The sequence below is a fragment of the Anomaloglossus baeobatrachus genome, chromosome 3 (assembly GCF_048569485.1).
Source record: "Anomaloglossus baeobatrachus isolate aAnoBae1 chromosome 3, aAnoBae1.hap1, whole genome shotgun sequence".
NCBI classification, from domain to species: Eukaryota; Metazoa; Chordata; class Amphibia; order Anura; family Aromobatidae; genus Anomaloglossus; species Anomaloglossus baeobatrachus.
In genome coordinates, this window is record NC_134355.1 from 660,868,783 (window position 1) to 660,884,887 (window position 16,105).

At 40.2% G+C, this 16,105-nt stretch overlaps 1 protein-coding gene across 1 annotated transcript in view; it reads right to left on the reverse strand.

Moving 5' to 3' along the window:
- LOC142296999 (cytochrome P450 2K1-like) overlaps window positions 1–15,879 on the reverse strand; it is a 72,047-nt gene extending 56,168 nt beyond the window's left edge. The window contains exons 1-3 of the mRNA XM_075341205.1: window positions 15,788–15,879; window positions 10,204–10,400; window positions 7,648–7,810 (exon numbers count right to left, since the gene is read on the reverse strand). Of these exons, the coding sequence (XP_075197320.1) occupies window positions 7,648–7,810; window positions 10,204–10,383 (343 nt within the window). The 5' untranslated portion in view covers window positions 10,384–10,400; window positions 15,788–15,879. The remainder of the gene's footprint in view (window positions 1–7,647; window positions 7,811–10,203; window positions 10,401–15,787) is intronic.
- Window positions 15,880–16,105: the final 226 nt, after the last annotated feature.

Consider the following 16,105-nt stretch of genomic DNA (forward strand, 5'->3'; position numbering starts at 1 on the left):
GTACAAGCAATTATACGCAAGTACAAACAATATGAGAATGTGCATCCATCATACCGCTCAGGATTGAGACGGTTTCTGTGTACCAGAGATGAACATGCTTTGGTGAGATATGTGCATATCAAACCAAGAACAAGAGCAGTAGACCTTGTGAAGATGCTGGTGGAAGCTGGTAAGATTGTGTCATTATTCACAGTGAAATGAGTACTGTATCAACATGGGCTGAAAGGCAACACTGCCAGAAAGAAGCCATTCCTCCAAAAGAAACAAAAAAGCCAGATTAATGTTTGCAGATGCACACAGGAACACAGACCTTAATTTTTGGAGACATGTCCTGTGGTCTGATGAAACTAAAATTGAACTGTTTGGTTATAATGACCATCGTTATGTTTGGAGGAAAAAGGGAGAAGCTATGAAGACTAAGAACAACATCCCAACTGTGAAACACGGGGGAGGCAGCATCATGTTGTGGGATTTTTTGGAGGGACTATTAGACTTCAAAAAATAGATAGCATCATGAGTAAAGAAGATTATGTGGCAATACTGAAGCAACATATTAAGACATCAGTCAGGAACATAAAGCTTGGAAGGAAATGGATCTTCCAAATAAACAATGACCCAAAGCATACTGCCACACTGGTTACAAAGTGGCTTAAGAATAACAAAGTCAATGTCTTGGAGTGGCCATCACAAAGCCCTGATCTCAATCCTATTGAAAATTTATGGGCAAAACAGAAAAGGCCGATGTGAGCAAGGCGACCTAGTGGCTCACTTACACCAATTCTGTCAGGAGGAATGGGCCCAAATTCCTACAAACTATTGTGAGAAGCTTGTGGAAGGAGATCCAAGACGTTTCACCCAAGTCATGCAGTGTAAGGGTAATGCTACCAAGTACTAATGAGATGGAGGGAAACTTAACTGCCTAAAGTAATAAAAATGTCTTAATACATTCTCTCTCTCTCTCTCTCTCTCAATATGGCATTTGGCAAAATAATGAAATTTTGGTTTCTAATTGACGACCTAGAATGGGAAATTTTTATCCTGATTTCATGGCATATCGTAACAAAAACATGCAGATGTGTCATTTTAGAGAGTGTATGGAAACGTCTGGTTTCAACTGTATGTACACCCGCACTGACACTTGGAGTACAACATTGCGGACGTCAAGTGTCAATGTGCAATTCACATTAGAAAACTGATTTTTGACAGTACTTGATCTTACCAATGAAGCGCTGTCAATCAAGACAAGGGACTGCAAATATTGGGGCAAAACAGTCCACCAAGGCATAGGCCACACCAAAGTTGCAATGAAATGTCCTCATTTGCTGTTTAAATAAAAGTACATGTGTTTTTCTTGAAACAGCAAGAGGTTGGAGTGTAAAAATGCCCCAGTGGTTAGTATGAAAACTGCAAGATTTCTATTTTTATTATTAATTGTTATATAGAGAAAAAAATACTAATTTTTAAATATACATTTAACACAAAAACCTGATTTAAACAATATTTACTTTTAGGTGATTTTCTGATGATTGCTTCCCTTGAAAATAACTAAGAAAAAAAGTCCAAAAAAAATCAAAACAGTAGAGAAGCCTATTGGTCAATCTACAGGACGTCACCTAAGCTCTTGATTCATGTAGTCTTGTACAATACCTTACGGAAGGTTTTTCCCTCATAGTCTATGGTATGGCTGGTATGATAGAATGAGGAAAGCTTGAGTGTTTTGGTTTAGGTTTGATCACAGAGCAGTTTGGTAGACCGACTATCTCCAAAACAAAGTGCAGCCTAGGTCTCGCCAAGTTTATTGCTCATATCAACTAAGCTTGGGACCGGAGAGATCTCAGAAGAATGCAGAACTTTATTTGTTTATTGATTTTTTATTTTTTTTACCCTTTGAACAATACGAGTACAGTACATGAAGGAAAATATTGATTTTTGTGTCATTAATTCCTCGTTATATGCCATGGTAAGATGGGTTGAAGATATAGAGTAGGATATTAATTACCGTTTTAGAAACAGGATTAACCCTTTCATGAAATTCGCCATATAGAAGTACGTTTCCCGTAAACCAGCAAAGCTCCACTAGTAGAGTCGGCAAAATGGTCAGTGGGTGTCAGCTATATATCTTAGCTGACACCCTTCTGTAACATTTACGATTGGTGCTAGCTCAAATCGCGGGTGTTTAACCCCTCTGATGTTGCTGTCAATAGTGATAGCAGCATCAGTATACAAGAATGAGGAATGTTACTGATTTACTGATGTCACCGCTTGTCAGACATTCCGCGTCTTGCACTGCCCTCTGTGTGAGCCTGCGAGAGAATTGATGACTGGTAGTGTTACTGACATCATCACCGCTTGTCAGACATTGCGTGTCTCGCATTCCTCTTTGTGTGACCCGGCAAGAGTGGTGATGAGTGGTAATGTTACTGACATCATCACCGCTTGCCAGACATTGTGGGTCTCACGGGTCTGTGTGACCTGGCAAGAACGGTGATGAGTGGTAAAATTAGTGACATCATCACCGCTCATCACAGTAGCTGGTTATCGGAGAGCATAACATTACTGGGAGTCACCTATGAAGAGTCGTTCTCAGAACGAGGCTCCATAGGTTGCACTACAGAATCAATGGACATCATGGGAATGCCATGCACTCCAAAAGCTGCGAGAATAAATTTTTTTAATAATGAATTGATGAACGATTGACAGTATATTGTCTTACTATTTCTCTTTTTATGTCTTTTTGGTTTCCATTTGTGGATTAAGTCAGATTCCGTGGACTATTTCAAATCTGCATGGCTTTTTTTTTTAATAAATTGGTGAACCAGGGCTAGAGTCTGAGAATGTTTTTTTTAAATAAAGTATTTCTAGGTGAGTGTTTTTTCTTTTAAATTACTAGGTTAGTAATGGGGGTTTCTGATAATTGCCTCTCCATTACTAATCCCTGGGCTTGATGCCAGCTGACATTACACAGATGACATCAACCCCAACTACCATTACCCTAATTGTCACCTCACCAGGGCAATCAGAAAGAGCCAAGCAAACCACCAGAATTGGAGCATCTAATGTGATGTGCCACATTTTGGACGGCTGTGAGATGGTATTTTTTATTTTTAGACTATGAAGGGCCAAATAACTATTGTAGTGCTCACTCATCACTAGTAAACAAGGTAAAAAAAGTTTTTAAAAGAATTGTAAAAATGTAAACAAATCACAAAAATGAAGACAAAAATACAAAAAAATTACACTAATAAACACATATATTTATGTAAAAACAAAAATAAACATAACAGCACACATATTTGGTAATGTCGTGTCCAGAATGACCTGATGTATAAAACTGCCATACACGTTATCCAATTCAGTCAACACCATAAATTAATAAAAAGAAAGACGACAAAAAATGCTTTTTTATCATACCGCCAAAAAAGTGCAATAAAATGCGATTAACAAGTGAAATGTAAATGAATATGGTATTGCTGAAAATGTCATCTTGTCCTACAAAAAAAGTCCCTGCTCAACTCCATCAATATAAAAATAAAAGTTATAGCTCTCAGAGTATAGCAATGCAAAACAATAATTTTAAATACCATGACAGGTATAATTTCCAAAATGGGGTCAATTGTGGGGGTTTTAGCTGTTTTGGCTTTTTTGGGGCTCTTCAACTGTGACATGACGTTCGCAAATACTCCAGCCAGAATGGTGCTCAAAAATTGAAGTAATGCTCCTCCCATGTGTCCAAAAAGTAGTTTATGACCATAAATGTGGTAGCAAGTCAATTATGGTAAAAATGTAAAGGCTTAAAGAGAGGTGCTACAGACCAAAAGAATCTAAAAATATTTATTCCAAAGAATTACATAAGAATAATAGAACACAATCGGAACTGTTGTTGCACTCAGAGCCTCTCATCTGCAGTCGCAGGGGTATAGCATACGTTCGGCTTCAGGTGAGAGACTCTGACTGCAGCAACAGTTCCGATTGAATTCATCCAACGGATCTTACATCAGACCCAGCACGGCAGGTTTCAATCTTGGGTTGTGCCTGATCACCGCTGTTGGTGCCAGCGCTGGTCTTGAACTTTTTGTGGCAAACTCGTTCTTCTTTGGGGTGCAGGAGCTACAGGAGGGATCATCTGGTCTCCCTTGCATGCTGGACTGTGACAACCCTATAATTTGATGTCGCCTCTGCTTGACCAGTTTGCAACAGTTGTCCTCACATTTACCGGAGTTGTGCAAGGGTTCATAACCACCAAGGTTATCTGCTTTGATCGTCTTCTTATCATTTTATTTAGTGAATTCACACAGAAGTGCTCTTCTTTGTTTTTTAGATTTCTGCATAAATGTGGTAGCATCATACTTGTGGGAAATTACACAACAAACTATGTGGTCATCCTAGGTTACTCATGCTTCTCCTCTGAATATGAAAAAAATAGCCCAAAACAACATTTTTGTGGCAACAATTTTAACTTTATATTTTCCCTCCCCAATTTTATATAATTCTGTGAACAATTTGTAGGTCCAAGATGTTCACCACACCAGTAGATTAATTCTTTGACAGGTGTATTTTCCAAAATGGGGTCACTTATGATGGGTTTCTATTGCTTTAGCATGTCAAGAGCTCAAAAACTTTTAAATGCAATATGGCGTCAACACTCTATTTTAGACAAAATTGTGTTTAAAAATTAAAATAGTGCTTTTTCCTTTCAGAGCACTTCCTTGTGCCCAAACAGTAGCTTTCAACCATATATAGGTTATTATCGCACTCAGGAGAGATTGCACAAAAAATGGTGTGGTCTATTTCATCCTGATAATCTTGAAAAAATTAAAAGTTTGAGGCTACGGCATCTTTGTTGAAAAATTGCATTTCTTAATTTTCACATCCCAATGTTAGCAAGTTCTTTGAAGCATCTGTGGGAGCTAGATGCTCATAATAGCCATACATGATTTCAAAATGGGGTCACTTGTGGAGGTTTTATACTGTTTTGGCATGTCAGGAACTCTTCAAATGCAAAACGGGGTTCATAATCTATTTCAGCCAAAATTACGCTCCATAATTCAAATGGCACTCCTTTGTTCTGAACCCTGCCATGTGCCCAAATAATAGTTTCTAGTAACTTTTGGGGTATCATTATACTCAGGAGAAATTGCAGAACAATCTCTGTGATCCATTTTCTCTTTTTACTCTTATGAATATGAAACATTTGAGAGGCTACCTTAACATTTTTATGGAAAAAATATTTTTTTCATTTTCATATACCAATGTTATAAACCTCTGTGAACCACCTGTGGGTTTATTATGCTCAACACACCCCTTATTGAGTTTCTTGAGGGTTATAGTTATCAAAACGGGGTCACTTGTGAGGGTTTCTACTCTTTTGGCACATCTGGGGCTTGGCAAATGCGACATGATGTTTGTAATTGACTCGCCTAAAATTGTGCTCCAAAAATTAAAATAGTGCTCCTTACCTTCTGAGCCCTGTCATGCACACACAGCAGTTTGTGATCACATCAGGAGTATTGTCAGGCTCAGGAGAAAATGTACAACAAAATGTGTGGTCCATTTTCTTCTGTTATCCTTGAAAATGAAGTTTGGGGCTAAAGCAATATTTTTGTGGAAAAATTCTTAATATTTATTTATTGCGTCCAATTTTAATTCCTGTAAAGCACTCCTAAACAAACTCCTAAATGGTGTTTTCAATGTCTTGAAGAGTGCAGTTTTTAAACTGGTGTCATTTCTGGATGTTTTTTGACATATATTCGCCTCAAAAGTCACTTCAAATGTAAAGTGGTCCCTAATAAAAATTTGTTTTGTAAATTTTGTTGAAAAAATGAAAAATTGTTGATAATAGTGATGAGCAAACTCGAGGATAACCGAAACCAGCAGGTCCCTGTTATCTGGTTTTTAAAATCCAGTGTCAGTCCGGATTCCAGTCTCCATATAAATCTATGGAGACTAGAATCTGCAGATTAAAAATGTCGGTAGAAGAGATAGAGGGATAGGAGTAGGCGCGCTATGCCTACGAAGAACCCGGCACACCTGTACACTGATTCCAAGCCACGCATTCACTTCCGGGGCCACGCATTACGTTCATTGCATATGCACCCCCACTGGTGTCTGTGATTTGTTGCAGTCATAAGCGCCCCCACACTGACGGGCAACATGTTTGACGCTTCCAATCACAGATGCTGTGTGCGTCTATCTTGGTATAAAAATAAATTTTAAAAAGTTGGCAATGGGTCCCCCATATTATGATCCCAAGCACAGCTAAAGTCCTCAGCTAAAGACTGCAGCCCTCAGCCGTGCGTTTATCTTGCCTGTGCATCAAAATTTGAGGAACCGCATGCAACTTTTTTTTAATTATTTAAATAAATAATTTGAAAAAAAGCATGCCATCCCCCTAAATGTTGATACCTAGCCATGATAAAGCCCGACAGCTGAGGGCTGGTATATTCAGGCTGGGGAGACCCATGGTTATTGAGACCTCCCAGGCTACAATAGCAGTCTGCAGCTGCTCCGGAATTGTCACATCCATTAGATGCGACAATACCAGCACTTTATCTGGCTCTTCCTGATTGCCCTGGTTAGGTGGCAAGAGTGGTAATAGGGGTTAATGACAGAACACAGCTGTCACTAAGCCTTAAATTAGTCCTGGTTAGAGGTCTATGAAACCCCCATCACTAATCCTACAAGTCAAAAGAAATAAATGCAAAAAAGAAGAAAAATCCTTTATTTGAAATTAAATATTGCACACTCTTTTCCCTCTTACCCTAAAAGACCTTTGAAATTCTGCCGTTATCCACATGATGTTCCACGATGGTCCTTGCTCTGCTACATCCAAGCCTTGAAAGGCCGAAAACATGTCCAATCTCTTCAGGCTCTGTGAAACACTGACAAGGGGGACCCAGCTAGCAACAGTGATGTCACTTAGTTCACCGGAGGTCATACTTAGGTTCCCACGGTATGACCTCTGGTGACCTGAAGCACTCTGACTTAAAGTCGTGGGGTCGTGCCCCACACCCCACCAACCCTTTAAGTCTGACAGTGCTGGCCGAGGTTAAGAAATGTGGGGTATCCAGCACTGCTGGTCACTGTCACTGTTAAAGGTCGGCTGGTCACTGTTAAAGGGCTGGTGGGGTGCGAGCCACGGCCCCGAACTTTCACAGTGATAATGTCGGCCAGGGGAAGGGGAGTGCGAGGCAATGGTAGGTATGTTAATTGTTGTGAGGGAGTTAAGGGCATTAAAATTAAAAATTGAAAAATTGCAATTTTCCTAAAGCTTTCACAAAATTTTCATTTTTTTTTCCACAAATAAATGCAAATCACATTGATTTAAGTTTATCTCTAACGTGAAGTTCAATGAGTCATGAAAAACAATCTCAGAATTACTTACATATATTGAAAAATTCCAGTTATTACCACATAAATCAACAATGGTCACAATTGAAAAATGTAGTTGGGTCAGGAAGGTGAAAATAGGAAAATTAAAACTCCAAGCTGATCAAGAAGGCTCACACCCCGAAGCTCGCTGTGACCAACTAGTTTATGGGGGGGAGACAAAGTATGACTTGATCTTTTTTAAAGCTAGATAACACATTTTGAAGTGACATAAAAAAAAAAGATAAACTCATCTAACAATATGTACATTATCATCTTTACCATATCCTTTAATGATTTCGTGAAAAATTGGCACTTTTGGTCTTCCCGAAAACTCATCGGCATGATTGACCAGGGCGTCTTTTACGGCATCGTATCCACATAAGACGACGACTTTTTCTTCTCCTAATTTTATGGTGTAAACAGGTCCATACTTCTTAGAGAGCTGCAAAGTACAAGAGGTTAGTTGGGTATTTCTTAAAAAATGTTTCTCCTGGTGTCTGATAAGCAACTTCCAATAGAAAAGCAAAATATTTCATAGAGATTTTCCCATTTTATATTCATTAACCTTAAAGTAGATGAAATTTTGTTTTCTACGTGGAGGACCAGACATCAGGTACAAAGTATCCAGTTTTTGCTGTTATTTTATTACTGTTATTCTGAGCTCCACCCACTTTTAAAAAATTGGAAGAGCTGGCCAAGTCTAGCTTAAAAATAGCAAAAGCTGCAAATTTTTTGCATATCTACAAGTATCGTAAAAACTTTGCTTTATTTTAAACAATTTTGAGCCAGGAAACCAACAAAAACTGCTTGATGAATCAGCTCCTACATTTTCTTGTATTGTAGCAAACCTTAAAGAGGATGTTCACTATTACTATGCTATGCATTCAACTTGTTTGCCCCCATAAAAATAAATAAGCCTATACTCACCTTCAGTGCCATCATGATTCCAGTGATTTTTGAAGTTGTGTTCCTGGGGCCTACATGACATTGATATGACACGCGAGCCTCACAACCAATCAGTTTCTGGTATCTATCTCCCCGCTTTTGGACATTTGAACAGGAAGTCAGTGCAGCGCTCACATCCTGCTCAAATGTCCGAATGCGTAAGACGGGCGCCAGGCGCTGACTGGTTGTGGGGCTTGCATTTAATAATAATGTCATGTGGGGATTGGAAACGCCACTTCAGACATCGCTGGAACCGCGCAGGACCAGAGGTGAGTATAGGCTTATTTATTTTTATTGGGGTGAACAAAGGGAATGAGTAGTGGTTGTCTAAGTAGTGGAAAACCCCTTTAAATACTCTCATTGTTATTATAGCAAACCAAACTTAATTTAAAGCAATGGAAGACCTTGTCATCAACTTATTGTAAAAAAAGAACCTTTTAGGGGTATGTGCACATGATGAATTTTTCAGTTATATTCTATAGTGGAAACTGACTAAAAACTCTATTAGGAAATGTTAAAAACTTATCCATATGCATTTCTTTTAGGGATGATCGAATACCTCAAATATTCGGCTTTATGAATAACCAACGAATAGGTTGCCGCTATGCGAATATTCGATGCGCAATGTAAGTCTATGGGAAGCCCGAATAATTCCGAATAGTTGTTATTCGGGTTTCCCATAGACTTACATTGGCAGTCGAATATTGTCGAATAGCGGCGACCTATTCGGCAAATATTCGCGAAGCAGAATATTTGAGGTATTCGATCATCCCTAATTTCTATGTAAAAAATACTTAAATAACTCTCAGGAGATGGTCTTTACATTTCAATACAAGACGATGAGAAAGCTCAAAAGACACAAGAGAGTCTTTTAGAGCATTTTCCCATAGTTTTTGCTTAAACGGCTTCAATGGGTTTCTTCGTTATTCAATGCAGAGAAAAAAAGTGATCACAAATGTGCACATGGTGTTTTTTAATCTCTATCAAAACCGCAGTCTTTCAAGTAGTAGACACCCTTGTGTTTTTTTTAATAAAAAAATCTTTTGTGTTTTTCATTGCCTTTTGAGCATTTTTTTTATAGTTTTGACCACCAGCGTTGTTACTTTTTATTTTTTTTTTTTTTGCAGGAGGGAAGTAAGTTTTTCTGCATTTTTTGTCGTGTCCTTTTTACTGTTATTTTCTGGTTGTTTCTTTCATTCCATTGAATAATGAAAAAAATACACTTTTTTTATGCAAAAACAATGGCAATTTGCATCCAAGTTTTCCATTAGCTTGTATTGTACAATAAACTACGTTTTCCGACTGGAAACCATGAGAAACTGGATATTTTAAAAACTTTGATGTGGTTAAAAGACATTCAAAAGCTCGAACATATGTACATCAAGTCGTTTCTATGTATGTACAATGCTTTGAGCATTTTATGACAGGTTTTTCAGGCAGTTTCCTAGATGGCATCTTCTTTGAAAATATCTTGTATGCATAAATCCTAAAAAAGAGGATGTTTTTCTTTACAGTTTTTTCAGTTGTAACCAAAAATAAACATTAAAAATCTTCTTTATATACAGTATGTAGCTTATTCCTTAATAGCAATCAGGTTTAGCAGTGGAGCAGAGCTGAAAAAGCTAAACACGCCCACACAAGGCTCTCTATGTACAATGTCTATAGATAGTGAGTTGTTTATGACAAGAAGGAGTATGGTAGGACTAGCTTCTGGTGCTAAAACAAATATTGCAAGTAAACAACAGATTTATAAGAGACTCAATGAAATCTGTGTTTTAACCTCTACAGCATGCTGTCTTTACATTACATATAACAAATTTGCGGATAGGTTCCCTTTAAACTATCCAGGAAGCTTATCAGGATACAATATTCATATAAACTGAATATTACCTGATGAAATGTCAGATATGGTTTCTTCATGTCTAGAATGTGCAGATTTCCAATGATCGGAAGTGGTCGCGGTCCGGGGGGCAGGTTATATATATTTTTTTTCCGTCCATAAAAAAACAGGGCAACAAAAAGACACAGAATGATGGACAGAACCAATGTGATGGGATCTGAGATGTTCATGGCGCTGGGAAAAGTTTCTATAGAGAGACAAAGAAAAACTTCATTATTTGAGGATGTAACTTTTTCATTTTTATTGAGCAATTTGCTGACTTTTTTAACCTGATTCCTCAAAAAAATGGTAATTTTTCCAAATATTTGGAACTAGTGATGAGAGAGTGTAATCGTTACTATTTGCTACTCGCACGGACAGTATGATATTCGGGGTACTGATTACATTGCAAGTTTTCGTGTACTCGCCTCCCAATATTTGCATTTCCCGCTCAGCAGGTTTGGCGCCTGATTTGCAGCCACTAAACATGCTAGGCTTCTTAACATGGTAATGACAGTTATGCCGCAGCCATCTTGGTTGTGGTATTACTGTGATCGTCTGGCCGCGCGTGTGGCTTCCGTTGGGTGCCCCTGCCAGCCCCGCAGTGGCTCACAGCAGTGTGAGAGCAGCTGCGGGGGATGACGAGCGCTGCCGTCATGAGGTTAGCTAAATTCATTACCGGCGGTGATGATCTCCGCTAAACTTGTGTCGTCAGCACTCATCACTGACTTTCATGATGCTGCGTTCTCACATCAAGTCTCGCGGGTAGCCCAAGGCTGGGACGTCATGGGCTCTTTCCGATACTTAATATGACTACGCGGCAGCCATGGAACTCAGTGATGAGCGCTGACGTCACGAGGTCAGCGGAGTTCATCACCGTAGGTAATGTACCTAGGTAACCTCATAACATTGGCGCTCTTCATGCCCTGCAGTGACCTGGCCTGACCTAATGATGTTAGCTCAGGTCACTGCATTGCTCTCACAGCAGATTAGGAACATTCTGTTATTCATTGACTGGGACAGTGAGTATGAATCGTTGTGGACCCCCTTATTGGATTACGCAGATCCGCATTTGTTTTTTCTTTTCAATAAATTGGTGAAAATGGGAATATGTTACGGAGGTTTTTTTCAAAGAAATGTTTTTTTGTCATCTATTTTTTTTTTATTACTGACTGCGTTAGTGATGTCAGGTATCAGATAGACACCGAGACATCTCTAATACCAGGGCTTGATGCTAGGTGACATTACACAGCTGGTATCAACCCCATATATTGCCCAGTGTGGAACTGCACCAGGGAAAAGTGAATAGCTGCAGTGAAGCACCAAGATTGGTGAATCTAATGGATGTGTCACTTCTGGGGTGGCTGCAGCCTTCCATTTTTAGGCTGGGGAGGGTCCAATAACCGTGGACCTCCCAAGTCTGAGAATAGCAGACCACAGCTGTCTGCTATACCTTGGCTGCTGATCCAATTTGAGGGGAACCCCAATTTTTTTTCTTTTAAATTATTTCATTTAATTTAAAATAACTGCGTGGGGTGCCCTCAGTCTTGGATTTCCAGCTATGGTGAAGTGGCCAGCTGTGATCTGCAAACTACCTTTGTCTGCTTCAACTTAGCTGGCTACAAAAAATAGGGGGGAACCCATGTCTTTTTTTGGGGAAAATAATTAATTTGTGTCTACAAACAAGGCTAAACACCCTTTAGTGCCACATAAAAGGCACTAAAGGGTGTAAAATTTCAAAATTCAGGGGAGTGGGACATTATATATAGTATGTCTTTTCTATCTATCTATCTATCTATCTATCTATCTATCTATCCATCTATCTATCCATCCATGTATCCATCTTTTTAGTTTTTGACTGTATGTAACCCTATGTCCGCATTTTTTTTGCAGACCTCAAAAAAACTAGAGGGCACACAAATGTAAAATGGACCATATATGGAACAGATGCAGTTATATGGATAAATAGAAAAAATAGATAGAAAGGACAGATAGATAGATAGATAGAAGGATAGATAGAGAGATAGATAGATAGAGGGATAGATAGATAGATAGCTAGATAGATAGATATATAGATAGATAGATAGATAGAGGGATAGCTAGATATATAGATAGATAGATAGAGGGATAGATAGATAGAGGGATAGATAGATAGATAGAGGGATAGATAGATAGATAGATAGATAGATAGATAGAGGGATAGATAGATAGAGGGATAGATAGATAGATAGATGGATAGATAGATAGATAGATAGATAGATAGAGGGATAGATAGATAGAGGGATAGATAGATAGATAGATAGATAATATAGAATAGACAGAAAGAAAGAATATATAGAATAGTTAGAAAGAAAGAACAGAATAGTTTGATAGAGGGATAGTTAACTTGGTCAGCTATTTTTTTTTTAATTTTTGGGGGGTAAAAAGATGATGTGGGGTCCCCCCGTTTTTTATATCCAGCACAGGAACACCAGACAACTGGGGGCTGATATTATTAGGGTGGGAAGGGCCATTGTTATTTGACAATTTCCAGCCTAACAATAGCAACCCACAGCCAAACTAGAAGTGGCGAATCCATAAGATGCTCCAATTCTGGCGCTGGGTCCGGCTCTCCTCGTTGCCCTGGTGCGGTGGCAATTGAGGTAATAAGGAGTTAAAAACAGCCCACGTCTACTACCAAGCCCTAGGTTAGTGATGTCAGGCATCTATGAGACACCCCATAACTAATCTGTAAGTGAAAGTAAATAAACACAAACACCCAAAAAATCCTTTTGAACGCAAATCACCCGAGTGATGTCACCACTTATAGTGCGGCTCACTTCACTTGCAGTGTGGAGCTCACAGCGGGCAGCCATGTTCTGTGACTCTCGCTCTGACAGCACAGGGATATAGCATTGCTGGAAGCGACATGGGACATCGAGTACTGAGCACCTGAGCATGGTAGTGCTCGCTCATCACTAGTTACGAGTACCGAGCACCTGAGCATGGTAGTGCTCACTCATCACTATTTACGAGTACCGAGCACCTGAGCATGGTAGTGCCCGCTCATCACTATTTACGAGTACCGAGCACCTGAGCATGGTAGTGCTCGCTCATCACTAGTTACGAGTACCAAGCACCGGAGCATGGTAGTGCTCGCTCATCACTAGTTACGAGTACCGAGCACCTGAGCATGGTAGTGGCCGCTCATCACTAGTTACGAGTACTGAGCACCCGAGCATGGTAGTGCCCGCTCATTACTAGTTACGAGTACCGAGCACCTGAGCATGGTAGTGCCCGCTCATCACTAGTTACGAGTACTGAGCACCTGAGCATGGTAGTGCCCGCTCATCATTAGTTACGAGTACCGAGCACCTGAGCATGGTAGTGCTCACTCATCACTAGTTACGAGTACCGAGCACCTGAGCATGGTAGTGCTCGCTCATCACTAGTTACGAGTACTGAGCACCTGAGCATGGTAGTGCCCGCTCATCACTAGTTACGAGTACCGAGCACCTGAGCATGGTAGTGCTCACTCATCACTAGTTACGAGTACCGAGCACCTGAGCATGGTAGTGCTCGCTCATCACTAGTTACGAGTACTGAGCACCTGAGCATGGTAGTGCCCGCTCATCACTAGTTACGAGTACAGAGCACCTGAGCATGGTAGTGCTCACTCATCACTAGTTACGAGTACCGAGCACCTGAGCATGGTAGTGCTCGCTCATCACTAGTTACGAGTACAGAGCACCTGAGCATGGTAGTGCCCACTCATCACTAGTTACAGGTACTGAGCACCTGAGCATGGTAGTGCTCGCTCATAACTAGTTACGAGTACTGAGCACCTGAGCATGGTAGTGCCCGCTCATCACTAGTTACGAGTACCGAGCAACTGAGCATGGTAGTGCTCGCTCATCACTAGTTACAAGTACTGAGCACCCGAGCATGGTAGTGCCCGCTCATTACTAGTTACGAGTACCGAGCAACTGAGCATGGTAGTGCTCGCTCATCACTAGTTACAAGTACTGAGCACCCGAGCATGGTAGTGCTCACTCATCGCTAGTTACGAGTACTAAGCATCCGAGCATGGTAGTGCCCGCTCATCACTAGTTACAAGTACTGAGCACCCGAGCATGGTAATGCCCGCTCATTACTAGTTACGAGTACCGAGCAACTGAGCATGGTAGTGCTCGCTCATCACTAGTTACAAGTACTGAGCACCCGAGCATGGTAGTGCTCACTCATCGCTAGTTACGAGTACTAAGCATCCGAGCATGATAGTGCCCGCTCATCGCTAGTTACGCGTACTAAGCACCCGAGCATGGTAGTGCCCGCTCATCACTAGTTACGAGTACTAAGCACCTGAGTATGGTAGTGCCCGCTCATCACTAGTTATGAGTACTGAGCACCTGAGCATGGTAGTGCCCGCTCATCACTAGTGACGAGTACTAAGCACCCGAGCATGGTAGTGCCCGCTCATCACTAGTGACGAGTACTAAGCACCCGAGCATGGTAGTGCTCGCTCATCACTAGTTACGAGTACTAAGCACCCGAGCATGGTAGTGCTCACTCATCGCTAGTTACGAGTACTAAGCACCCGAGCATGGTAGTGCTCACTCATCACTAGTTACGAGTACCGAGCACCAGAGCATGGTAGTGCTCACTCATCGCTAGTTACGAGTACTAAACACCCGAGCATGGTAGTGCTCACTCATCGCTAGTTACGAGTACTAAGCACCCAAGCTGGTAGTGCTCGCTCATGACTTTTGTATACCAATAATATAACTTTATTTGTATTTCCAACTGCAACAAGGTCAATGCTAATTTGTTGAAAGCATTAAAGGGAATAACCATGCAGAACTTAACAAAGTGGTCCATATAACATTAGGACTTTGTTGTAAAATGGTTGAGGATTATCACTTCGATTCTCTACTCTTTAAAGTTCAAAAAGCATAGAATTATTTATCAATCTATCTTAATGTGAAATTAAGTCAAAACAGCTCTGAGAGAGGGTTAAACAACATTGCGCTGCCTCAAAGGTATATTCCAGTCGAATCTTGTGAGCCCTCGTGGGCAGAGACCTCTCTCCTCCTATACCAATCTGTGCCTTGTATTGTTTATGATTATTGTACTTGTCCCTATTATGTATACCCCTTTCACATGTAAAGCGCCATGGAATAAATGGCGCTATAATAATAAATAATAATAATCTTGTATTAGAAAGTGATATTATTGGTCTACGCGTTTCGGAGAATAAACTCATTCTTCAGGACGAAAATCACATGTGAAAACATCGAAACGCGTAGACCAATAAATGCACTTTTTTTTTATACAAGATTTGACTGGATTCTACTTTCCGGCAGCGCGGTGTTTTTTAACCCCTTCTCTGACCTGTTTTGTCTACACATATTGGATTACGGAAGCAGCGGCTACATGTTCTTTCAGTAGATGTGACTCACAACCTCCAGAGGTGAGCCTCCAGGATCTATCCTCACCTCATTGCTCTACTTAGATAAGACCATATCTGCGCGTTTGTCTCTCACTTTTTGTTTTTCTAGAATACAATGTGAAATTCATAAAATCCATTCCCTTTGTACATGTTATACCTTATCTTACCTCAATCCTTGCAGTGGTCAGAGTGTGATTTCTCTTTTGGTTCCCAGTAATATTTGGATTGTAAGCGGAAAGTCTAGGACTGGATCCAGCTCTTCAGAGTGATTTTGCAGTTCTGATTCCCATTGCCTCACACCAACGCTGTAATCAGATATTCGTAATCCTCCCAGATATTCAGCCCATAAAGACTGAAGAAGTGTAATACTGATATCTAATCTCTTTTCAATGGGAAAAAAATATTTTGAGATTTACATTAGAACAAAATAAAAATCTTCCATTCAGACCCTTCACTATTAACCAGATCAGAAGGCAGGTATGAAT